Source organism: Schistocerca americana, chromosome 2, assembly GCF_021461395.2.
Source record: "Schistocerca americana isolate TAMUIC-IGC-003095 chromosome 2, iqSchAmer2.1, whole genome shotgun sequence".
NCBI classification, from domain to species: Eukaryota; Metazoa; Arthropoda; class Insecta; order Orthoptera; family Acrididae; genus Schistocerca; species Schistocerca americana.
The window spans coordinates 36,525,271-36,552,088 of record NC_060120.1 but is presented as its reverse complement, the minus strand read 5'-3'; the positions used below and the strand labels follow the sequence as shown (position 1 = coordinate 36,552,088).

The following is a 26,818-nucleotide window of genomic DNA, read 5'->3' as shown; positions in this document are numbered from 1 at the left end:
AGGTTGGGCGGGCCTGTGCTCCTGTGGGTAGTTGCTAGGTGATGGAGTATGTGCCCCAGAGTCTTCCACAGAGGCTGATGCACTGTCGTTGCGGGGAGTTGAAGGTGCAGGCAGGGCGGCTAGTTTAACAAACTTGTTATTAGCAGCACCAGACAAGGGCGTGGCGTCAGAAAGCGTCTTAGTGCGGTCACGTCCAGAATGCAGTGCACGGAGCTCATGTTGCCTGGCGGAGTATGTTCTGTCGGCAGCGCGTAAACGTTCATTTAGTGGCCTATCTTCATACGCAGAGATTGCAGTCTGGACAGGCAAAGGCAGCTTTTCAGTCCAGATTTCTGCGAGTGTGTCATCAGGCATAACTTGCTCATCGACGAGAAGACGGATGCGCCGCCACAGCTGGGACAGAGACCCGTCGCCGAGACGCTCTTCGTAGATGAGCTGTTGCACATTTTCTCTCCTGGTTTTAGAGACACGGTCGTGAAGATGGTTCATGAGGCAGGCGAAGCGTGCATCGTCATCCAAAGCACAGACATTGAATGTTTGCTCAACCAGGTTAAACCAGAACTCCGGGTGAGCGGGCTTGAAGTCTGGTAATTTCGGCAGATTCGGCACTGCAGTCACTGCGGAGGTGCGCCTATTACTTCAGATGGAAGTAGAGCATTCAGAAGATAGCGAGTCCGAATTATTGGCATCCCGTAATGCGGGAATCGTGAAATTCACTAGAACGGTGTGAGGATCGTAGTTAAAATGTGCATTCTCATTGACGTGGTAGCTCGGAGAGAAGCCACAAGTGCTTAAGTGCGCCGGTGAATGTCCGTTATGCACACAGTATTCACTTGACCGTGAGTGGTGTGGGTGGTTGTAGATGTCGGAGTAATTACTGTCCAGCACAGAATTGTTGACTTGATTAGAAGCAACACAAGGATCCCACGCACGTCCACTAGGATGCATTCTTGGTGTGATATTTGCTGTTTGGCGAGCATTGAATACCTGTTGACTAGCCGGCGCGGAAGGTTCCACACATGGCGGGAACTGATTCGAGTTTGAATTTACTACTGGATTTTCCAAAGTAGCAAAACCGCGCTCGACGCCACGAACTGTATTGAATTGTGCATTCGACACAGGAGTAGGAATGTTCCGACCAACACTCTGTGGAGAACACGTGGGAAGGTCTAGGCTAACAAAGCCAGAGTCCACGACCGTTGGTGGTTGGAAGAAACTGGCGGCACTCGATGAATTCCACTGCATGTTCTGGCTGAAGGATTCCGAAGATTCTTGCAGCATGTCCACTATGACGGCAGGAGTGCTGGAGAGATGTTGCTGGAATCCGGGTGGCGGTGAATGCTGAAAGGCCATTGTCTGGAGCTGAACAAAGGCCCTCACGATTGCGGAGAAACCCGACGTGGTAGGCGTGTAAATAACCTTCGGGCGGTAACTCGGACGCGTATTACACAAAAATGGGGTCACCAGTGAGGGAATATTGAATAGTTGTAGGTAAAGAACTAGAATTCTCTCAGATACAGATTTATTCACACTTAACTTCTACACAGATACAAGTCCGGAGGCTAACTGCCGTTAGCGTCCAACCCTGCCCAAAGCCCTCTCCTCAAAGATAGCACACTTACGCACAGAACAAATATCGATATTTATGGCACTCTACGCCACAGGCTTAAGAAAGACAGGGTACTTACACTCACGCACCAATACATTTACTCCCTGAAGATGTTTGTGGCTAATAATAAGGGTGAATTTAGGAAGAACTGTGAAAGTCACAACTGCTTTAATAAAACTAAAAGTTATTTCTCTAAAGATTTTGCTTCCCAGTCTAAGGGTGAGAATGTAATTTCATATTATAGGGCAAATGTCATGTTGCTAGCAGACATCACACAGAAATTGGAAATCCAAAGTATTCAAAAAATGTTAACCACTGCCTCCAAAATTTACCAAATATTTGGATTTGGAGAAGATGTAAATTCTGGTTAACACTGATGGTTGGTTATCTGAGGTGTGCAGCATAACATTAACATCATTTGTTTTCTTTGTAAGCTGTAGACTGTGATGTACATGACTGTCATATACAAGCACAAATACAAAAGAATTTGTATAACTGTTATGCTACAGGAAAAATTAATATTAACGCTTGTTAGTACCAAAGTATCTTACTGCTCCTTCAATTCAGTAATATATTTGCTGACTACAGAAAAAGGGAAGCAGTAGATGCCAAGAATCCTTAAATATTAAATTAAAAGAATACCTCATAAGTCACTTTCCTACATTATATATAAATATGAGCCTGACTCTGAAAATTCATCTAACAGAATCATGCTGCTGTTACAATAAGGCTCCTTTCTTAAATAGATGATTATTTTCCTTGGCACAGTTTATGTTCTTAGACAAATTTCTTATGCTTTAGTAGCAAAATGACAACAAAAACAGTAGTTTGTAGCTTTACCAGGAGCTCTTTAACATGGCCACATGCTGCCATTTTAGTATAAACAAAGTCAGTGAAATGCTTTTCTCTTATATCACCATTAATAATAGTAACCGAAAACTTGTAAAGTCCCAGATTTGTGTTGCCTTGCTATCTTGATGCCTCTTGCTACCATTAAAAACCAGCAATTAGGTAGCACCAGTTGAGTAAATGTATGACCCTAAATTACCGTACCTCATTTACCTAATCTTAAGGGTAGGTTGCACTGTCTTACACATGTGCCCAACCGTTGCTCTGGCTGAAAATAAAACATATTTCACACACGATCATAAAATTAAATAAATCTTAAGTTGGGGCATTTTGCATTTGGTACATTGAAACTTATAAATAATGGTCTTACAATGCCTTAAATGCTAGCTTCAAGTAAAGTTGTATCTTAACAAGGAAGATATTAGAAGTGCAGTAAGGCTTGCATGTATAATGAACAAGTAACAGCATACCCTCTTAAACTACTGTCCTTTTAAATGGAGCATTAATGGCAAGTCCTGAAATATCTTAACGATCCAAAAGTCGAACAGTTAATATGCCAAAATACAGAACCAAATCTCATAGAATTAGTGTACACTCCTTGTGAGAAAAGGCAAAACAGTTAAACCACAAACTTGTTGGGGCTTTTGTAGCCTCTTGTTGGTTGACATACTGTCTGTTGGTTTTCATATTGGAATCTTTGGTCTGTTTTTGTCTAATGATTTCTCTGATATTTCATCACCACAAGTGGTTGGCACTGTCAGTCATTCACCTTCCATTGCTAGTGGTGGATTGGAGTCTAGTCCATGGCTGCATGTTATGTGTATTTTCTGTGTTAATTTCTGTGAGAGGCATGCCCTTGTTTATTGTTAGTGTACTTCTTCCATTTTTGCTTGAAATTGTTATTTGTTGCAGAATGGGAATCCAGGCTCCATTTTTCTTGATTCTTTTTTCATTCTTGTTAAAACTAATTTCACGTTTATGTATTTCAGTGCCTTCTCTGAATCACAGTGAGACCTTGCATGTCAGCATATTTTATCAAGTGTTTTGTCTCATACAGTGTGTGCTCCTCCATGACCAATTTCTCCACCTGACCCAATTTGTTGTATTTATGACAGAATGGAAAAAGCTTTGTTTATGGGTGAATTTATACAACAAGGAGAGACTTAGGAACTTATGGACATTTTCTATCACCTCAGTGGCATTATGCACTGAGCTGATTGGGACAAAATCTTCTGCATCACTGACAGAAGCACACAGTATTAGCTCGACTGTTGAACTGAACGACTGAAGAGAAAATTTGAAAGGGAAAGAACAAATTGACAAGTCGATTACTGACATGTCATGTACAGTTGTCAACTGTCCACTGAAGTGGCTATCCAAAATTTTCCTTTCAAAAACCAAGGAAATATAGAGACTGAAACTAGCAGGTTACTACATTGAACTAAACCATCAGCTTGCGACCTGGAACTCACTGCTGACAAAAGCATATAGGTTCTGCCTGCTGATAAGGAAAATATAACCATTGTAATGAGTAAAAGAAATATAACATACTAGATCTGATGATATACTAAAAGCTTAGTATGCAGATGCAGAGGTTCACAAGGAATATGAAATCATCAATCAACATTTCTTCTTTCCTGGTGTAAGTGCAGAGGAATCTATGCAACACTGAAGATCTGTCCTCTCTCTCTGTCTCTCTCTCTTTGTCATCATTCTTCCGACTGGTTTTATGTGACCTGCCATGAATACCTCATGCTGCAGCCTCTTCATCTCAGAGTAGCACTTGCAAGCCACATCCTCATTTAGTTGTTGGACGTACTCAAACCTCTGTCTTCTTCTACCCTTTTCAGCTCCCTCTAATACCATGGAGGCTACTCCCTGATGTCTTAATATATGTCCCACCATCCTGTTCCTTCTTGACAGTTTTCCATATGCTCCTCTCTTCAATGATTATGCAGAAAATATCTTCATTCCTTATCTCATTAGTCCATCTAATTCTCTTCTGTAGCACCACATCTCAGATGCTTCGATTCCCTTCTGTTTTTGTTTTCCCTCTGTCCACTATTCACCACTATACAATGCTGTGCCCATAACATACATTCTCTGAAATTTCTTCCTCAAATTAAGTCCTACTTCTCTTGACCAGAAGTACCCTCTTTGCATGTGCAAGTCTACTTTTTATGCACTTCTTGCTTTATCCATTCTGTATTATTTTCCTGCCAATGTAGTAGAATTCCTTAACTTAGTCTACTTCATGATCACCAGTTTTGATGTTAAGTTTTCATTATTCTCATTTATTTTGTCTTTTTCTCAATTTACTCTCATTCCATGTGCTAAAAAATTGTTCATTTCATTCAACAGGACCTATAATTCTTCTTCACTTCCACTGAGGGCAGCAGTGTCATCATTGAATCTTATCATTGATATCCTTTCATTAATCCCACACTTGAAACTTTCTTCTATTCCCACCTTTGCTTCTTCGATGTATGGGTTGAACAGTAGGGGTGAAAAATTGCATCCCTGTCTTACATCCATTCTAATCCCAGAACTTCACTATTGGTCTTCCAGTTTTATTACACTCTCTTGGTTCTTGTGCATGTTGTGTATTATCTATCTTTCTCTACAGTTAACTCCTATTTTCTCATAATTTTGAACATCTTGCACCATTTTACATTGTTGAACACTTTTTGTAGGTTGAGATTTTTTTCTTCAGTCTTTCTTCCATTATCAAGTGCAACATCAGAATTACCTTTCTGTGGTCTTACTTTTCCCGAAGTCAAACTGATTGTGATCTAACAGATCCTCAATTTCCTTTTCCACTCTTCTGTATATTATTGATGTCAGTTGCCTGTATGCATTAGCTGTTAAGCTGACTGTGTGATAGTTCTCACACTTATCTACTCTTGATATCTTCGAAACAGTGTGGATGATATTTTTCTGAAAGTCTGATTGTATGTCACCAGTCTCATAGATTCTACTTGCTAACTTAAATAGTCATTTGTTTGCAACTTGACCAATTATTTTAGAAATTTCAATGGAATGTTATCTATCCCTTCTGCCTTAATTGCTCTCAAGTCTTCCAGAGCTCTTTTAAATTCTAACTCCAATGCTGTATCCCTTATGCCTTCCTTGTCAACTCTAATTTCTTCTTCTAACATGTCGTCAGGCAAGTCCTCTCATTCACAGAGGGTTCAGTGCACTCTTTGTATCTATCTTCTCGTTCTTCCCATTGCAATCTTACATGTTACTGCCCTTGGTTTTAATGTCATTGAAGGTTGTTTTGACTTTTGTATAGGCCGGTCAGTCCTTCCAATGATCATTTCTTTTTCAGTTTCTTCTCATTTTTCCTGCAGCCATTTCATCTTGGCTGCACTGGACTTCCCATCTATTTCATTCCTAAGTGGTTTGTAATGCTGCATTCCTGTCTTTCCTGAACAGTTTTGTACTTCCATCTTTCATTGATCAAACCATTAAGACTGATACTAAGTGCTCATGGTTCATTGATATATAAACTGGTGAAACACTTGGTCTGTCTGTTTCATCTGCACGTGAAAAAATCCAACATGTACATAAAAAACATATTTCATTGAGAAGTTGAAGAGACTAAAACTTGGGCCAGGTCAGCTTTGATGTTGTTTCTTTGTTTACTAAAAGTGCCAGTCAATGACTCTCCAGATTACTCAGTGTGATTTTGCACAGGACATCACCAAGGTGTTTCATGTGCATTTTACCATGAGATACTTCATGTGGAATGGCAATAATGGCAATTTCTACAAACAACTGGAAGGCATCACACTGTGTAGTCCACTCAGTGCAGTAGTTGCAAATTTCTTCATGGAACGTTTTGAGGTGCTGCTGGACTTGTCACCCTTCAAACCAAAGGTGTGGTATAGGTACAGTCATGATACCTGTGTTGTGTGAAGCTATAGTGATGTACAGCTCAACAGCTCGATGACTTCCTAAGACACTTGAACAACCTTCCTTCTGACATTAAATGTACTCTGGAGGTAAAAGAGGATCAATAGCTACTCTTTCTAAATGTGCTGGTTATGAGAAATGGTGATCACCAGTGCTGCACTGGCAGTAAAAAATGAAAATACACATTTCACCTGGTCATATTCTTATCACTTATACCTGCACAAACTACCAAATCATCACTAAAGCCAGGAAAAAGGTATGATTAATATGGCCATAACTTATGCAAGATGAATATGTGTGCTGTAATATCTGGCACGCAACATGAAACATCTGGAATGTGTTACAAGGAACAGTGGGTAGCCAGCAGTTATGTAAGAAGTGTTATGAAACCTAATACCCATTGCTATGACATGTCAGGGTGACAGATACAAAACGACAAAGAAGATTAGAGAGCATCTCAGGTTGGCGAGTGACAAAAGAGACCCCCTTGCAATGTTGAGAGTTCATTGCGTACCATGTACATGTGGAAAAGTCTGTGGTGGAATGACTGGACAATCCACCAACACCAGGATCATCAAACATAATCAGTACTGCAGACTGGGACAGCTGGAGGGAAATTAGTCATGGTAGAGTAAGTGCCACATGACACTGACCAAGAAATAAAATTTGCTGACATGCAGGCTCTCACAGTGTATAACACTTAGACCTGTTTGTTCAGAGAACCCATTGAAATTCATAGACTGGGCAACAGATTTAACAAAAAGAAGAAATCCTCAAGATAAATGGATCCTAGATTCCAATGCTGCAATGAATGACTGTTGCACAAAACAACTGATGAGCTACAGCAACAGTCACCAGGGAGACACCTACCATAGATGTTAGCAGAGAGTGTACATATAACCTCTAGATATGGACTTGACTCAGGTCCATCACCAGCAATGAAGGGCAAATCTTTGAGAAAGCAAACCACTCAATCTGTTTAAATTTGGGCAAAGATTGTGAGATAAAAGTCAATATTTAAAACACACTAGAGTTATCATCAAAAACAGCACAAATATCAGTCATCAGTTGTTTAAAAATTGGATCACAATAAAAATTATGTCCTATAAAAACCAAACAAGATCAAAGCTAGCGCCCAGAGACAGTCACTTGTAAAATGTTAAAGTACGAAACTGCTGTGGCTGAGTCATGACCCAAGAATCTATCAGCTGAATGTCATAGAAACTGACACAGTCCTACCTCACCCTGTGAGAACATGCAACATATCACAAGCTTTCCATCATTTATCTTTAAATACTCTCACACCAAGTTCTAATGTAACTATGAAAATTTAAGAAAATTGCCCACCATTCAAATTTACAGGAAATTAGGCCTACAGTTAACATGTTGGCAGGAATTCCTCTCCTCACCAGTCATTTTGTGATGTTTCATTAATAAACAATGAAAATACATATTTTGCATACTCATAAATATATCACTATAAACAATGGAAACATCATAAAATATTATGTTCAATTCCTCATGGAGCTAATTTTGATAGTACTCTCTAAAATAAATAATTTTTTGAATAACTACTTACATCTTAAATCTCCACATGTGATAAATTGTGAGAAGTACTACACAAAGCTATATTCATATTATTTGTATATGCAGAGGATTTGGAGTTTTGACACATCTGCATAATCAAACTTAGGTAATATTTATTGTACATGACAACCACCATATGAATGTTTTATCGTTTATTTAAGTACAACAGAGGTTTCAGCCTTTTATGTCATTTTCAAGTATTTGATTTTATGTCTATAACATATACAGGGTATCCCAAAAATAATGACCCATTTTTAACTTGTAATAATACTGAGACAAATGTCACTAGGTAACTGAAACAGCACTAGATGTCATTGGCATGGTCTAGAGTTTCAGAAAAAATCTGCAGGATGTCGCTACAAGCCCTGACCTGAAGGATGCAGCCAGTCTTACGCAATATGGCATCCACACAACAGTAGGCATATTGTGTTATTGAATTTACTCATACTCAATCAGTGATCGCAGTTCAGCAGGCATTTCATATTCGATTTTGTGCTGAACCACCATCACCAAAGAACATTTGACAGTGGTATAAACAGTTTGAAGAAACACGGTGCCTTTGTAAAGCCAAAAGTCCTACCTGGCCATGTGTTCCTGTACAAACAGTGGAACAAATCCGACGAGCATTTGAGCGGAGCCCCGCAAGTCTCCGTGTCATGCTAGCTGAGAACTTGTGTTACCACACATGTCAGTGTTGCGTGTGTTACAGCATCATTTAGCCCTCAAACCATACCGATTACAACTGATACGAGCTCTTCAAGATACTGACAAAGTGAAGTGAGTGGACTTTAGCAATGCTATTGTAGAGGACATGGAAGATGACACTTTTATGTCATGGTTGATATTCAGCAATGAGGCAACTTTCCATATTAGCGGTAAGGTTCACCATCATAATGTGCACATATGGGGGCTTGTAAATCCTCATGAAACAATTGAACATGAATGTGATTTACCAAAAGTTAACGTTTTTTGTGCTGTTTCGCAAATCAAGGTTTATGAACTCTACTTTTTTGAGGAAGAAACTGTAACAGGACAATCATATCTTGCAATGCTACTGAACTGGTTATTCCCACAACTTGACTCTGACAATTTCATCTATCAGCAATATGGAGCACCACCACTCGGCGCAGTTTCCTCAATGCCAACATGCCTCAACATTGGATAGGGCATACAGGACCGCGAGACCAGGCTTTACACTCTTGGCCTCCTAGGTCCCCTGACTTAACACCATATGATTTCTTCCTGTGGGGGTATGTTAAACAATTTGTTTATGTTCCTCCCTACCTTGTGACATTGAAGAACTAAGAACCAGAATATCAGCTGCTGTAGTTTCAGTGACAGAAGACACCTTACACTCAGTTTGGGATGAATTTGGCTATTGGCTAGGTGTCGTCCATGCAGCAGTGGAGGACATATTGAACATTTATGATGGATTTTTTTTAAACTTCTGTCTTTTCTGAGTAATATAGTATGCAATTTGTTGGTGTTAAGCCCTTCTTCCTAATAAATAATTCTATTTAAAATTGGGTCATTCTTTTTGGGACACCCTGTATTTCAGGACACTTAACATGGACTATAGGATTCTGTGGGCCATAAGATGAACCTTAATTTTTAAGCAGTTTTTTAAAAAGTAACATTTTTACCATTTTTTTTGTTAGATTGCAAAGCCAAAGTAAATAAAAAATTCTTAGTTTATAAAACCAAACTGACTTTCTTCATCTTCTTCTTCCTCTTCATTTATAAGATGGCCTTCACTCCAATCAAGTATGTTACTTATGCTGTGCTTCTTGAAAGATTTAACAATAATATCTTCTGTCACTCCAGACCATGACAGTTTTATCCACGGACACTCTTGTTTGATTATATGTTGTGAATTCTTGTTGGATTTCATTCATTACTCATTTGTTCCATTCCTCTCTCATATACACTTTAATTGGTTTATTTATTGAGACATCAACAGGTTGCAATTGTGAAATAAGTCCTCCCAGAATAGTAGCAATCTCTGTACTTCCCTGTCTCAGTTTCTCTTTCAGAGAATTTTTCAGATGCCTACTAAGCTGATCTAGCACAAGAAGACAATTCTTCTTCAATAAAATATGTTTCCTTCAATCCCCCACTCTGTTAAACCAAAATTTCATACCAGCCTCGTCCATCCAACCTTTGTCATTTACATGAACAATGCTTGGCAGTATATCAAAAGGTTTTGGCATTCTTCGCAATTGAAAATGATCATTGGATTAAGCATAGTACTGTCAGCACAACAGATTGAGAATGATCATTGGATTAAGTTTAGTACTGTCAGCACAACACAAAAGGGCAGCAGTGCAGGGCATTTTTTCATGTCTGTTTGTTTTTATAGTTGCAGTTTTAGCACCTTCCGTGACAATGGTTCTATTACTTGGCATATCAAATGTCAGAGGAATTTTGTACCTATTTGCTATTTGCCTTAGTTTTACTCTGGTTTTCTTTTGATGTTGAATAATAAAGTGATGGGAAGCTAATATTTTCTCTTCATATTCTTGTGGTATTTTCTGAGATATTTTGGTTTTGGTTCAAATGATAAGTCCATGACACTTCATAGATCTGTAGCACCAACCAACTCCAGCCTTAAAGGCTGTTAAGATCCACTGTAGCATTAGCTTAAAAGCAAGTATTTGAATTGTTTTTGTATTAATTTCAGTGCCACTTTGATGGTGTCCTTGAATCCATTTCAGTATGATATCTTCTAGTGTTGGCCACTTAGCATTCAGTCCTCTATCTGCACATTTAGTGTACCTCATTTTTTCAGTTATTCTTCACTAGCCCACTAATTGCAAATGGTTTTTTCTGTTTGTGGAGGACCAAAATGCCACTCAGCTGCTCTGTTTCCATCTTCTTCTGCGTATGCTATTACTTTCAGTTTATAGCCCAAATCATATGAATACCTTTTTTCCCATTATGAAGCTAGCCACTAACAAAAATATTGTACTGTTACCAATAACACAAATCACTTTCAGTTCAAGTTCACTGCCACCATAGACTGCAGTGACACGTCATAGACTAGAGAGTGCTCTGGGTTTGTGATGGCAGGGTGGAATGGCCATTTTTAAGACTGGTGGGAATTTTAAATCAAACACTGGACATTTTTATGATAATTTTGAGTATAAGTCCCACCTTAATTTTGGAGACAATTTTTGAAGCAAAAGTGCATCTTATAGTCCATAAAATACAGTAAGTGACTTTGACAAAGAGCAGATTGTTATGGCCCAGCACCTGGGAATGGACATCATGGAAATCTTTAAGCTTGTCATCTGTTTGCATACTACTGTCACAAACATGTATATATAACTATGATGTCTGCTGAAGAGATTTTTGTATTTATATCACAACTAATTTTCATTCTTTTTCTTTGTACCGTACTGACAGTGTGTTGTTATCCAATGATTCTTACTTATCATGTCTGCTCTTTTTCAGTGAAAATTATACTAGCCATAAACCTTGTGATGACAGTTCTCATCTCAGGACTACTAGTTATTGGAGCAATCAGAGTAAGTAAAATGTTTGAAATTTATTTTTTTAGTATCCTACTGGTAGTTACATACATATATTTGCATAAAATCTTTGTGCAAAGTACATAGGGTAGACAGAGTGGAAGTATACAAGTATTTTCTTCATAAGCTTTGTATGGTTATGTGAATGTGTATGTATGTTTTCTACTAGGAGTTTTAAACAAAAGCTTAAATACACAGCAGTCTTTTTGCTGTGCCTGTCTGCAGGGATGTATATAGGCTATATTCATTTCATTGTATTATTATTAACTTCATTGTATTATTTTATTTTGTACTTCTTTACATGTATATTGTTTGGGTCCCATTTCTTTGAAATGGCTTACATGTACCCTTGACAACATCCATACAATATTTATTGTCAACAGATGGATAAATAAAATAAAATAAATAAATAAAATGTCTCCTCTACATGGTGAGCAACAATCCATTCTTTTCATAATATTTTGTTATTCTATCCAGGATTTCCCATTTTTTGATTAATTTTTGAGTTAAAGATGAAAGGTCATTTCTCCAAGTTCTCCTGTCAGACATATATAAAATATCAAAAATCGCCTCTGCTTGCTTCTGCATCCGCATGCATTCATAGAACTGTGAACCATTGTACATTTTATAATCACCTGTGCATAGAGTCAAATAATTTCACTGGCCCTCATGACATGTTGACAAACTGTCTCTGTGTTAATAATGTCTGCTGCATAAAGGATAACCTAACAGAACTGAGGCTGGGAGAACTTATAGACCATGGAACCACATATCCATCTGTCATGGTAGATATCATCCAGTGGATCTCAAATAATTTGTCTGGAGTGTGTTGGAATCCACATGTTTCATCTTACTTTCAGTCATTGCAGCTCCTCTAAAATGAGCTGCATGCCAAAATTCAAACTGCTAAATATTTTAACAGTAATAAATATAAAATACTAGTACCCAATACTAGAACATTAGTAATTTTAAGAAAAATGAGGAGGCTCATCAATACCAGACAAGAAACTGTTGAAAACTGAGAACAGTCCAACTGTAACATATGTGGGGATGTAGCTATCCAGTTGTGTTCCAAACAATATCACCCAAATAAGGAACATTAATGCCTTTAAGCACACAGTCAAAGGAATATGGGAGAAAAAGTCATTTTATTCCTTAAATGAATTTTCTGGTTACCAGAAAGAAAATATAAAAGTATGACACAAGACACAACTTCTACTTTCTACACCAGGTAGGCTCTTCCTATGCCATTCCCTTGTTCTACTCTTTCACAGCTGTCAGCCTCCCTCACCTCTGCCCTTCTGTTCTTCTCCCAGTCTCTTCACTCCTTTCACCCTCTCCACCTGTCACAACTTCTCACCACAACTAGTCTGCAATACTGTAGTCAAGCCAGGACAATGTAACTCTATGCACATGTGTGTGTGTGTGTGTGTGTGTGTGTGTGTATGCGCGCGCGCACGCACATGCGTGCGTGTGTGTTTTGTTAGCTGTGAACAAGGATATTGTCCTAAGTCTCAGCAACATTTTTGGTCTTGTTTACATGCCTGTTGACCACTCAGCACTTCAACTATACAATTTATTAAAAATGTAAATAGTAATCCATTCATTTTGGTTAACTATTTCACTGACAATCCATATCATGAATCTGGCAGATAGTAGGTGCTTTCACTCATTTGGAATGTATATTCTTTCATTACAACATCCAGATATGTTAATAATGTCTTCATAATGAACCCTAGCTATTAAAAAGTACATTTTGTCCAAGTTTAAAAGGTTTCTGAATTTTTTATGACTGAATAATATGGCACATTAAAGACAGATGACATTACCTCTTATTAAGGGGAGGTAGGTGCAAGCAAACATAAAGTTACATTTCATGGCTATTTTTCTTATACTTTAAAACCCTGCACCTCAGTTTAGCAACTGAAAACAAGGAATTCTAAAAATATTCTTTGAGACATAGTAGTGCTGTTTGTATACTGACTATGGACATAGCAGTTGCAACAATATTTACAAACAACTAAATGGGCTATAAAATGATACCAGTACACCACATAAATGACTTGGCAACTATGGACGTATGTAAGTTTATCTATAAATTAGTTGGCAAACGCATAATACATTTAAGTCATATCTGTAGAGCATTTGCTTGAGAATGATTCTGAAAATTATTATTTGACAATAAACTCTTTATTCCACAGCGCAGCAAGTACATGATGTTGCCATTTGTTGTCCTTGGAATAATGCTGGCAATTGGATTGTTTATCTCAATAATATACACATCTGTTACAAATTTCATAAAGGGAAAGGAATTATTAGGAAGTATTTGGTTGGTTGGTGGCCTTATCAGTGTTGGTAAGTAGTTAATTTTCTTTTTTGAATGAACATGATATTTGAAACAGAGAAGGAGTGTGTACTTACTGTCTGTTAAAACAGGAACGATAGGACTAAGGCTGACAGACTCATGAACTGAAAAATATGAGTGAATATCTAATATTTGACATCTTTCTTTTAATTTTTTCTTTTAAAAAACAAAGAATAACATCCACACCGGCTGTTCAAAGAATAGGATGAAGAAGACAAAGTGCAAATTTTGTAAGAGGAGAAACACAAAGCATAAGAAGTGATTATGATGTAACAGTGTGTTAACAGCAAAGATTAACTGTTTTTCCTTATTATGTTCTGTACCGTGAGTTTCACCTGCTCATGGTTTTTAATAGCTTTTTGTTTCTTGAAATATCTACGTTGCTTCATTTTTTACCTCTCTCCTCCAATGCAGGAATCTTTAAAAAATTGAAAAGCTAGAAACTCTAGGATGTATAAAAAAAATGTATGCTTCTGAGCTATGCTTAATTTGTTCCTGGCTTGTTAAGTGAGTGCTCTTTGTCTCCCATAAATAATATATTATTAATATCTTAATTTCATTTTGATTACTTTTTTCAGTAGGTTTTATCTTCATTTATATATTCCACTTACACATTAAAATTAAGATCTGTAACTCCCAGCATTGAAGAGAACGTTTTAGAGATGCAATTAGTAGAAAAGTAGCTGCTATAAATCTCTTCTATATAATACACTCTCTAATAACTATGCTACGTGGATTGTATGGCATTATAGCTTAAACTTTCTAGTATTTAAAATTGTAGTAATTGAACATAATACAAACTACATAGGAAATATGTAGCGGCTTTTGCTGTGATATTGTTCAGCTGTTGTTTATATGCTGCTATGTATTTTACATGGCTGCTGTATATTTTACATGGCTACCTAACTCTCTATTAAAAGTTATTGTTCTGAAAATATTTTTATAATGTTAGTGTAAATTTACAAAACCAGAATCCTGATATTAAGACAGTATTACAGAAGGGACAGCAAATAATTGTTAGAGTTTTCTCATTGTTAGGGTTTACCAGTTCTCTGCTTTATATCAGTTGATATATTTTTAAAGACTTTTGCTCCAGAATACACATCCCCACTCTGAGCTGAAGTCCAGGATAGCTATATGAGGATTTTTATATCCTATATTGTTGTCGCATGTACCACAGTTCATACTAAGTTGACTTTTCTCATTCACTTGAAATGCCTTGTGAACATAAGAAAAGAAAGTGGTCCCTTAGAGTACATGACAGAGAGTGTTTTACATATTCTGTTCACAAATGGTAGCTGGCAAAAATAAAGGAACTGTTAGTAATCCTCTGTATATGTTTAGATTTATGTGATTTTAATGCCTTGGTAATTTTGCAAGATATAAGCAGGAGAAAGCAATATGTTGTTTGACTCTTCTGGAAATGTACACTCTTAGAACTTAAACAATAACCCTCCTTGTCATGCACAGTTCCCATCTTTTGGTGTCAGCTATTGAAATTGGCTGAGCATCTCCATGACCGTCTGAGGCTTATTGAAGTAAAATGTGCTACTCACTCTAGACCTTCTATTAATACTAGCTGTTATGAATGAGTCTTTGGCTGATAAGTGGCACTCAAGAACAAGTCAAACAGAAGCCTTGTGAGCTACCTCTTTCATGCATAAATTACACTTCCTCAGGATTCTTCCAGGGAATAACAGATTGGCATTTGACTTCCTTAGTTTGGAAATGCAAATTCCTGTTAGTAGTGTAAGGGAGCATGCATATGCTAAACTAAGCTTTCATGTTTCCAGAACAGGTAACTTTAAGTTAAGTAAATCACAATGAAACTGCATAACTGTGCACTCTCTAGTGCTAGCCAAAAATAGCTGAATAGTGTAACTGGAAACCTATAAGCTATTAAAAGAAAGTGATGGTTTTATACTGAAGACATTTATAATAACCATTTTAAATAAGCATATACAGAATGGAAATAATTTGTTTTATTGATAACTATCAAAAGATTTTATTTTATTTTAGGTTAAGATTAATGAATCTTAGTTGCCAAATGTGAAAAGTAAGAACCAAAACAATAAATTGCTAGCAGACACCGTTGAAAAATTATTTAATGACAGTGGCCTCATGTTACAGCTCTTTTTCTGGAATTGCTACATATACTCCCTGAAACACTCACATGCACATGGTTACACATAATTGCACACTTTTAATGGCTGCAGTGGCACTGTCTCCTTATGAGCAGTTATGAGCAGTTGCTCAAGTAAATGGATGGGAGGAGAGGAAATGAGTAGGAAGGAAGAAAAGGATTTGTTCACTGGGAGAGAAGATATGGTGGCACAGGGATAGGGCTGGAAAGTTTTGGGAGCTGAAAGTGGAGAAGGCAACTTATGTCATCAATTATTTGCTGGACATATTCCAATATCTGTGTTCCTGTGTTCCTCTATGGTTTTTGCTCTCTACAGCTCCATCTCGTACCATGGAAGTCATTTCCTGATGTCTTAACAAATGTCCTATAATCCCGTCCATTCTCCTTGTCAGTGTTTTCCACATACTCCTTTCCTCTCAGATTCTGTGCAGAAGCTTCTCATTCCTTACCTTATCAGTCCACTTAATTTTCAACATTCGCCTGTAACACCACATCTCAGATGGTTTGATTCTCTTCTCTTCCAGTTTTCGTGCAGTCCATGTTTACAATGCTGTTCCCTGTCAAACAATGCTGTGCTCCAAACATACATTCTAAGAAACTTCATCCTCAAATTAAGGCCTATGATACTAGCAGACTTTTCTTGGCCAGAAATGTCCTTTTTGCCTTTGCTAGTCTGTTTTTTATGTCTGCCTTGCTCTGTCTGTCTTTGGTTATTTTGCTGCCTAAGTTGTAGAATTCCTGAACTTCATCTCCTTCATGACCATCAATCCTGATATTAAGTTTCTTGCTGTTCTCATTTTTGCTACTTCTCATTACTTTCGCCTCTCTTCAATTTACTCTCAGCCCATATTCTGTATTCATTAGATTGTTCATTCAGTTCAGCAGCTCATGTAATTCTTCTTCACTTTCACCCAGGATGGCAATGTCATCAGTGAATCGTATCAGTGATATCCTTTCACCTTGAATTCTAATCCCACTCCTGAACCTTTCTTTCATTTCCATCTCTGCTTCTTCGATGTACAGATTGAACAGGAAGAGCAAAAGACTACATCCCTGTCTTATGTCCTTTCTAATTTGAGCATTTCGTTCTTGGTCTCTTGGCTCTTGTACGTATTGTAGATTATCCGTCTCTTCCTACAGCTTACCCATATTTTTCTCAGAATTTCGAACATCTTGCACCATTTTATATTGTAGAGCCCTTTTCCAGGTTGACAGATCCTATGAAGGTGTCTTGATTTTTCTTTAGCTTTGCTTCCATTATTAACTCCAATGTCAGAATTGCCTCTTTGTTGTCTTTACCTTTCCTAAAACCAAACTGATCATCATCTAACACACCCTCAATTACATTTCCATTCTTCTGTATAATATTCTTCTCAGTAACTTTGAAGCATGAGCTGTTAAACTGATTGTGCAGTAATTCTCACTTGTCAGCCCTTGCAGTCTTCAGAATTATGAGGGATGATATTTTCCCAAAAGTCAGATGGTATGTCACCAGACTCATACATTCTACACATCAACATGAAGAGGTGTTTTGTTGCCGCTTCCCAGAATGATTTTAGAAATTCTGATGGAATGTTATCCATCCCTTCTGCCTTATTTGATCTTAAGTCCTTCAAAGCTCTCTTAAATTCTGATCCCCTATCTCTTCTAAATCGACTCCTGCTTCTTCTTCTGTCATTCAGACAAATCTTCCCCCTCTTAGAGGCCTTCAATGTACTCTTTCCACCTATCCACCCTCTCCTCTTCATTTAACAGTGGAATTCCCATTGCACTCTCAATATTATGACCATTGATTATAATTTCACTGAAGGTTGTTTTGACTTTCCTATGTGCTGAATCAGTCCTTCTGACAATCATTTCTTTTTTATTTTTTCACATTTTTCAAGCAGCCTTGTCGTCTTAGCTTCCCTGCACAACCTATTTATTTCTTTCCTTCCTTCTTTTATTGATCAACTGAAGTATTTCTTCTGTTACCCATGGTTTCTTCACATTTACCTTTCTCATACCTACGTTTTTCTTTCCACCCTCTGTGATTGCTCTTTTTAGAGATATCCATTGCTCTTCAACTGTAGTGCCTACTGAGCTGTTCCTTATTGCAATATCTATAGCCTTAGAGAACTTCAGGCATATTTTGTTATTCCTTAGTACTTCTGTATACCTCTTCTTTGCTTTTGATTCTTCCTGACTAATTTCTTAAACTTCAGCCATTCTTCATCACTAGTACATTGTGATCTGAGTCTGCATCTGCTCCTGGGTGTGCCTTACAATCCAGTATCTGATTTCGTAATCTGTCTGACTATGGTGTAATCTAACTGAAATCTTCCCATATCACCCTGCTTTTTCCAAATATACCTCCTTCTCTTGTGAGTCTTGAACAGAGTATTCACTATTACTAGCTAAAATTTATTACAGAACTCAATTAGTCTTTCTCCTCTCCCATTCCTTGTTTCAAGCCCATATTCTTCTGTAAACTTTTCTTTTACTCCTTCCCCTGCAACTGCAGTCTCCCCATGACGGTTAGATTTTCATTTCCCTTTGTGTACTGTATCATCCATTCAATATCCTCATATACTTTCTCTCTCTCTTCATCTTCAGCTTGCAATGTCAGCATATGTACCTAAAGTATCATAGTTGGTGTTGTTTTGGTGTCGATTCTGATAAGAACAACTCTATCATTGAAGTGTTCACAATAACACACTTTCTGCCTTGCCTTCCTGTTCTTAACAAATCCTGCACATGTTTTACCATTTTCTGTTGGTTTTGATATTACTCTATACTCATCTGACCAGAAATCCTTGTCTTCCTTCCATTCCACTTCACCCTACTATATCTTTTTCCATTAAGTAACCCTTTAGAAGTTTTTGAAATATCCTTTCACTCATGCTGTCCTGTAGACTCTTAAGAAGATGGTTACCAGTTGTTCACCTGAATTTCAAGGACCTTTTTCACCAGCTTGCAGTCTGTGTAGTATACTTCTCAGCTGGCCCTTACTTCTTGTGTTATATGAATGAATATCCATATTTTTTCCAGTAATGTATTGTGCTTGATTCATGAAATTATTGTCCTGCACACGTACAGGAATGAAAAAGTAGTTTTTTAGATTACTGAAGGCAGTTTTGTTTAAGTGTTACTATTATTATTATTATTATTATTCAAAATGATTCTAATGGCCTTTTTTGTATAATTGCTGCTGCAGTTCCCCTGAACAGTAATTCCATAGAGTAAGTACAGTTCAAATAGAGAATGGCACACTGTAACAATGTACAAGTTGTTTCATAATAAATATCATAGTGTGTAATTCACAACAGACACTGATTATATGTTGTATCCATTGGAGCTCATTGTCAAAAGTAATTCCCAAAAATTTTATGGAGGTAACTTCTTCCAGTCTTGTTTCATCTATGAATACGTCTATATGATCATCCTTTTCTCTATTCATGAGCACCATGAACACTGTCGTTTTTAGATTTATAAGTATGTTACTCTGTATGAGTTACTGTACTATGTTATTTTTCAACATGAACATGCTTGTTGACAAAGTTTCCAGATTTTCTTCTACATTCACTAACATCATGTCATCAGCATATAGTTTTTTTGATCCTTCTCACTGGTTTCAATATTGTTTATAAATAGGTTGAACAGAAGTGGGTCAAATACAGATTCTTGAAGTACACAGTACTTAACAACCCTGATTTCAGATCTGCATCCAGATTCTGTTGTCACATACTGCTTTCTGCTACTGACACATGATGTCATTTATTGCACTGCAAGCTCCACATGTTCCACTGCTTTCAAATTTTTTGATCAGAACTGTGTCAAAAGCTTTAGTCAAATCCACAAACATAGCAGATACAGAGTTTAGTTTGTGTAATGCATCTATAACAGCTTATATAGGGCTTAAGACAGCAGTTTTTGTAGATTTCTCTTTTTGGAAACAATGTTGTACTGGAATCAGAATGCTATATTTCTCCAGAAATGCAGTCATTCTACCATACACAAGCATCTATAGTATTTTTGAAAAACAAGAGGTTAAAGATAATGTTCCATAATTATTTGGGTCATCTTTGTCACCTCTCTTATATATTTCTTATTTTATTTTTTCTAGAAACACTCCTTCTCCAAATGAACACTTAATTCACATGCTTTATTACACAATTTGATATTTCATCATCTCCTACAGACTTCTTCGATTTTAATTTTTGCATTATTTTTATGAGTTATGTTCCTGTTACTGGTTCCAGGAACACTGAGTGGAATGGCTGTCCAAGTATTCTAGGATGCTGTAATCCCTAGTGATTTGTTTCCCCCTTCAAATTTTACATAGCATCTATAAAAGTGCTGCTGAGTATATTCACAACTTTTGCTCCATCTGTAACTATACTGTTCTCAGTTCTCATTGACTTATTAAAATTGCTGTTACTTACACTCTTTTGACTAAATGTTTGGTGTTGATTATGCCCCATGCTATTTTACTTTTATGATTTTAATTTGCTATGGATTTGTTTACTGAGCTGGCTTTTGCTTCTCTTATCGATTGGCTGTACTTCTGATATTTTTTATATGTCTCCATGTTCCTTGTTTGTCTGAGTGCCTTCACTTTAGTCCTGAGTTCAATTATTTCTTTGATAATCCATTTTTTACTGTGACCTTGCTTTTTCTGACAGACTGTTTTGGGAAAGACTGCATGAAAGTGATGCATTAGTGTGTTAAGAAATATACCATACTTCTCATTTGCATTTTGTTCTCATTGTTTCATTCAGTCTTCTTTCCTCAGAGTTATTTTTAAAACGTTCATGTTTTATAGATTTATAATTCTCACTGCCCTGTTTTTTGACTTTATTTCTGTTTTTGAGCTCCTATTTTTGTATATACAAAATATTAACCCATGTTGAGCAGAGGCTGTTGTTAGCAGAACTTTTGCTTCACATTCACTATTTTCAATACTAGTGATAATGTTTTCAATGACGGTCTGGCTCTGATCAGTCACTTTCCTAGGTACGTTGATTACATTTACACTGTAACAATGCTTCTTTTAATTCTTGTTTTGTTTTTGAGTCTTTACCTGTGCCTGTGTCATAGTCTCCACATATTAAACATCCTTCGTTTTAAATTTCAATAATAATTTTGCTAGTTTTTTCAGAAATATTTCAATATTACCACTTGGAGACCTACATACACAGAAAATTCTTAGTTCTTCACTCATTACGCCAGTAATTTCAATAGCCGAGTCAGTGCATGCTGGAAGTTTATACATTTACAGTATTCAGCATCTTATAGACTACAAATTTTCTTGTTGTATATAGCAACACCTCCAGCTTTATGTTTTGATCTACAGAAATAATTATTCAGATCATATTTCCTTATTATTAAACTGCAACATTCTGCTTCATTTAGTCCTTGCTCACTAATGCATTACAAACCTGGTTGTGTTTCACTCAGGAACATTTCTACTTTAGTTTTATGTTGCCTAGGCATTGAAATGTCTCGAGGTAAGACTAATTTTATTTTCCTTTCAATGATTCCTGAGCTGTTGAAAATCTGTTGTCATTGGAGACTTACATGTAACCATATTGTATTCCTTGTTATGTATCTTGTCTCTCTTCTGTTGGCCGTGAAATAAAAAAAAACTTTTCCTAAGTAGTGGGGAACTCATACTCTCTGCAAAATCCACATTTGTTTCCTTTCTATTTGTACAACTTTTGTAGTTGCTGATTGTTGCCTTTTCATACTTTGATGTATTTCATGTTCTTTTTGTGGTCTCTCTCTCTCTCTCTGCCTCTGATACTTAAGTTTTATGACATATTTGTATATTGTATCCGTGATATAGAGGTAGCGTATTTGATTAGAAATCAATTGGTCCTTGGTCCTGGGTTTGAAACCTGCTACCACTTAAATTTTGATTAATAATTAGCATTGGTGGCCAAAGACTTCTGGCGTAAGAAGTCACCCTCATTCTACCAACGGCCATGTGAAAGGGGGCAGAGGAGTGGGAAGAGGTTGTCTTTGGGGTGGGAAACTGTCGCTTAAGGCGGAAGAATCAGCAATGATCAACAGCTTGAGGATTCAGAAGCCAATGGAAACCACTGCATTAAAGACACATAAAGTGTCGTGATGATCTCTCCATTGGCAAAAGATTCTGGAATAGTCATCCATTTGGGTCTTTGGGAGGAGACTGCAAAGGTGGAGGTGATCATGAGATTAAGATTCAATAACCAATGAAAGGATGACTTTCTATGAGTCGAGGCATGGAATGTCATTAGGTTGAATGTAGTAGGGAAGCTAGAAAATCTGAAAAGGTAAATGCAAACACAAGCAGACACAAGCAGGCGTATGTATGCTTGTGTCTGTATATGTGCAGATGGATATGTGTGTGTGTGCGAGTGTATACCTGTCTTTTTTTCCCTCTAAGGTAAGTCTTTCCGCTCCCGGGATTGGAATGACTCCTTACCCTCTCCCTTAAAACCCACATCCTTCTGTCTTTCCCTCTCCTTCCCTCTTTCCTGATGAAGCAACTGTGGGTTGCGAAGGCTTGAATTTTGTGTGTGTGTTTGTTTGTGTGTCTATCAACATACCAATGCTTTCGTTTGGTTAGTTACATCATCTTTGTTTTTAGATATATTTTTCCTACGTGGAATGTTTCCCTCTATTATATACACAAGAACAAGATATAGATAAAAATCACAAATAATAATGAAACTTAGAATCGGCAACTTGAGAGACAGAGTGATACCGAAGAAGTAAATTCCAAAAGAAATTGTTAGAAACAAGACCGTAAATATAATTGCTGCTCATTTCACTCACAGCAATTTGAGTTGCCCTCTTCAGTTTCTGCTTAATCTCAGCTTTGTAAATTGTGCCACATTTGGAGAAAACAGCTAAGTATTTGTGAGAACCAAGATTATAAATATAATTGCTATTCATTTCACTCACAGCAATTTACTCTGTGTTTTTATTTTTCTGTCTAAGCACATCCTCATAAATCATGACATATTCAGACAAAATACCGTAGTTTACACGTGTTATTGAGACAGTGACAGACAACATTTAATAATAGGCTGTTTACATTCTTCCATGGAGGTATAATAAGTGAACTTGTCATGATGTCAAAAACTTGAAGGCAACAAGTGCCATATTAGTTTCCAAAAACATCAGCTTCTCATGGAAATATTTTGATAAAAAATGCCAGCTTAAAAAATTTATGGACATATTAATCATTCTCATTACAGTCTAAAGTGTAATGGTTTCACATGTCATTCATAAGACTCATTCAAGTGATATTTTCTTTTATAAATATGAATTTGGGTTGCATTGTTGCCTTTTATGGTAGTGGTTTTATTTTTGGGTTGCATTGTTGCCTTTTATGGTAGTGGTTTTATTTCTATCATTTGACCAGATTTCCTGTCATTCCAACTCAAAAAACTCTCTTGGTGAACACTGTGAGAAGGAAAGTTTGGTAACTGTCCCAACTTATCAAAATATGTTCTTAGCATTTTTGAGACAAGGACATAAACCAAACATCAGTTCATCAGTCCATATTAAGGAAAATGCTGGATTATGAAAGCAGCCCTTTCATATAAATACTTCTCTTCTTGGTCATTCAAAACTTATAACAAAAGGAAAGTTACATTAATGAGGTGAACTGCATCATATTATTGGATCAAATGTGCATTTAAGACTAGAAAAACTTCTCTAAATGCTTTACTGACACTATGTTATTCACCTAAACACTTTTAACATTTTCTTTTTAAACAACTCTTCCATGAAAATAACTGAAATTAAGAACAAGAAGCAATCATAAGCAGTAGTCTGCTAATGTTTTAGAGCATCCAGCATGGTGGTGCCAGCATCAAAGCGATTTACATAGCACCACCTCCCCTTATTATACTCCATGGCTATAAACATCCTTTGCATCATTAACTCATGATCTCACACACAGTGTCATTGCTCAAAGCCGAGACTTGGAATCGCGTACTAGATCTGACCCAACAGCTACATAGGGTAATGTGCAGCAATTGCAGGATAGCTGTTATATGACCATTGACTATGGATAGAAAATGCCTGTGACTTGACTGTGTTATGGTAGTGGGTGGACTATACAGTAGCTGTGGTACCTGCATCATCCTCAAGGTATTACTCCTTGTGATGCAAGTTTGAGAGCTAGAATCTGACTCCACTAACATCATATATCAGATGTACTGCAATTACCATGCTGTAATATGTGTATGACCATTAAATAAGTGAATGGTAACTGACAAATTATTTCTAACCACGCATTTGATCATCTAAATTCTGAACATGGAGTACACCACAACACTAATGATCTCAACAGTTGTTTCAATATATGTGCCATACAAATCCTGCAAGCTTCTCCTCCTAACAACAGCTGTTATGAATGGGAGAGATTGTTCATACAAAAAAGGGCTGAAGTTCAAAAGGCAGTGCAATATAAAGGCTTTCTCAGTGTACTTATGTCTCCTCATTTATCGGCAGATGGGTTTTTGTCTGTCCCTGCTTTCATTTTGCGGGTGCTGTTTTCATCTTGTAACTTCTGTAAATCGTTGTAGTATAGTTCACAAGTGTGAGGTCTGTTCAAAAAATTCTAGAAAGTTCGTAAGGCGCCAGTAGTGTGCTGGAGAAAAATGCGGTTGCCATCCCTGCACACGCCTGTGTTTGATGTGTAACTGCCAGAGGTTTCATTTTTGTGTGTCTGTTAGTTATTTTTCAGTGATGTATTGAGAAGAATTTTGTGTCCCACAGTTTGCAAATTTCAAGATGGCAGAGCTAGAGGAGCAATGCACCTGCATTAAATTTTGCATACAACTCAAGAAAACGTTTACAGAAATGCATCACATAATGCAGGAAGTCTATGGTGATCAGTGCTTAAGCTGTACTTGGTGTTGTGAATGGGTCACATAGTTTAAAAATGGTAGATGGAAGTTAAAGATGACCTTAATTCAGGGCACCTTTCGATGTCTACCGACAATGTTCATTTCAGGAGTCAACAAAATTGTGCGTGCCATTCGGAGATTGACTGCAGAAGAATATAACATGTCAGCTGAATCATGTAATGAAATCCTGACACAGCATCTTGGAATGCATCTTGTAGCCACCGAGATCATCCCATGGCCCGTGAACCAAGACCAGAAAGACCTTCACCTCACAATCCGTGCAGAGCTTTTTGATCATGCAAATGAGAAAGAGATGTTCATTAAGAGAATCATAGCAGGTGATGAGATATGGGTCTACAGCTATGATGTTGAGATCAAGGCTTAGTCTTCACAATATGTCGGGAAATGTTCTCCAAGACCAAAAACGCTCATCAGGTCAGGTCAAATGTCAAAGCCGTGCTGATAGTTTTCTTTGACTTTGAAGGATTAGTTCATCATTAATTCATGCCACAGGCAGCCTGTTAACCAGTGGTACTATTAGGATGTGTTGTGATGCCTGCAAGAAAATGTGAGAAGAAAGTGACCTGAAATGTGGTGAGATAATTCATGGCTCCTACATCATGATAATACACCCACACATTCACCCCCATTGGTGCATGACTATTGCACAAAAAATGAAATCACTGTGCTGCATCATTCTCGATACTCTCCTGACCTGAGTGCTGTAGAGTTTTTTGTGTTTCCAAAGTTGGAAACCCTGTTGAAAGGATGGAGATTGCAACGACAGACAACACAAAAGAAAATTCACAGATGGTGCTTCATGAAATCCCGCAAGAGACTGCTTCTGGAAGTGGAAATGGCGTTGAGAGCTGTGTGTCAATTGTGGAGGAGAGTATTTTCAAGTAGACCATGCACAATAAGAAAAAAGTAAGTGTAGAAAAATTTTGTGGACAATGTTCCAGAATTTTTTGAACAGACTTCGTACAGGTCCAGTAGGTATTTCCCAGCACTAATATTACTCATGTGATTACCTGTACTTCCAGTATCTTGAAAATTAAAGCACATTGTAAATGAATAAATGAATAAGTGGTTGAAAATGGAGAAAATATTATTTTATTACTAGAGATTATGAGTTTTCTCTTCATGAAAGCATCTCATTAAGAACAAAAAGTGTCAGGATTGTCTTGAAATAATTTTTAACATTTTCGTTTCCAAGAGACTTGTGCCTGATTGTGATTTGCTTTTTACAGCAATATATGTGTACCTTTGGCTGGTAGTGTTCAGTTACTATCAGCTTGTCCAAGAGGAAGGTGGACGTGGTCCCTACACGAAGTCAACTTATAGACGATGAATGACATGAAATTCAAACAATCATCAGAACATTCATGAATTTGTTGAAGACTCATAAAAATTGTGCATGTTGTAATTTTTAAGTTCTCTGTTTTTGTTGATTAATGTTTATTTATTTTTATTGTGCCTCGACAGTTGTAAGCTTACATACTTTTAAAGTTGTTTGCCGAAGAACATCATTTTCATTAGTTGTCAATGTCATGGAAGAATGTGTGTTTCTAGCCTGCTTATTTGTGAATCAGTTATCGAAGCTAACTTTAAATTGCCTAAATCTTGCTTTAGGCTCTATTACATGCATACATACATACATACATTATCTGCATCATATGCTGAAAATCAGTGTAAGCCTTAAGGAAGCAGGATCAAGAGTTATTTCACTGGAATGTCTAAAACTGAGTCTTGCCTATATGAAATTTGTAATCTGTGTGTAATATTTATGTATTACTCATTATTGATGTATATTTAGAGATAGATATCCATTATTATTTCATATTTTTAATAAAAATTGTGACATTTTTGTATATATTGTTATAAGATATGTAAATAAAATTTATTAAAAAATTGTAATTTGCTCACTAT

General features: G+C 37.0%; 1 protein-coding gene across 1 annotated transcript in view; it reads left to right on the top strand.

Annotated features, from left to right (window-relative positions):
- Positions 1-26,539, top strand: part of LOC124594836 — a 198,879-nt gene extending 172,340 nt beyond the window's left edge. Inside the window, exons 5-7 of the mRNA XM_047133286.1 lie at positions 11,417-11,490; positions 13,695-13,848; positions 26,140-26,539. Coding sequence (XP_046989242.1) covers positions 11,417-11,490; positions 13,695-13,848; positions 26,140-26,240 — 329 coding nt within the window. The 3' untranslated portion in view covers positions 26,241-26,539. The remainder of the gene's footprint in view (positions 1-11,416; positions 11,491-13,694; positions 13,849-26,139) is intronic.
- Positions 26,540-26,818: the final 279 nt, after the last annotated feature.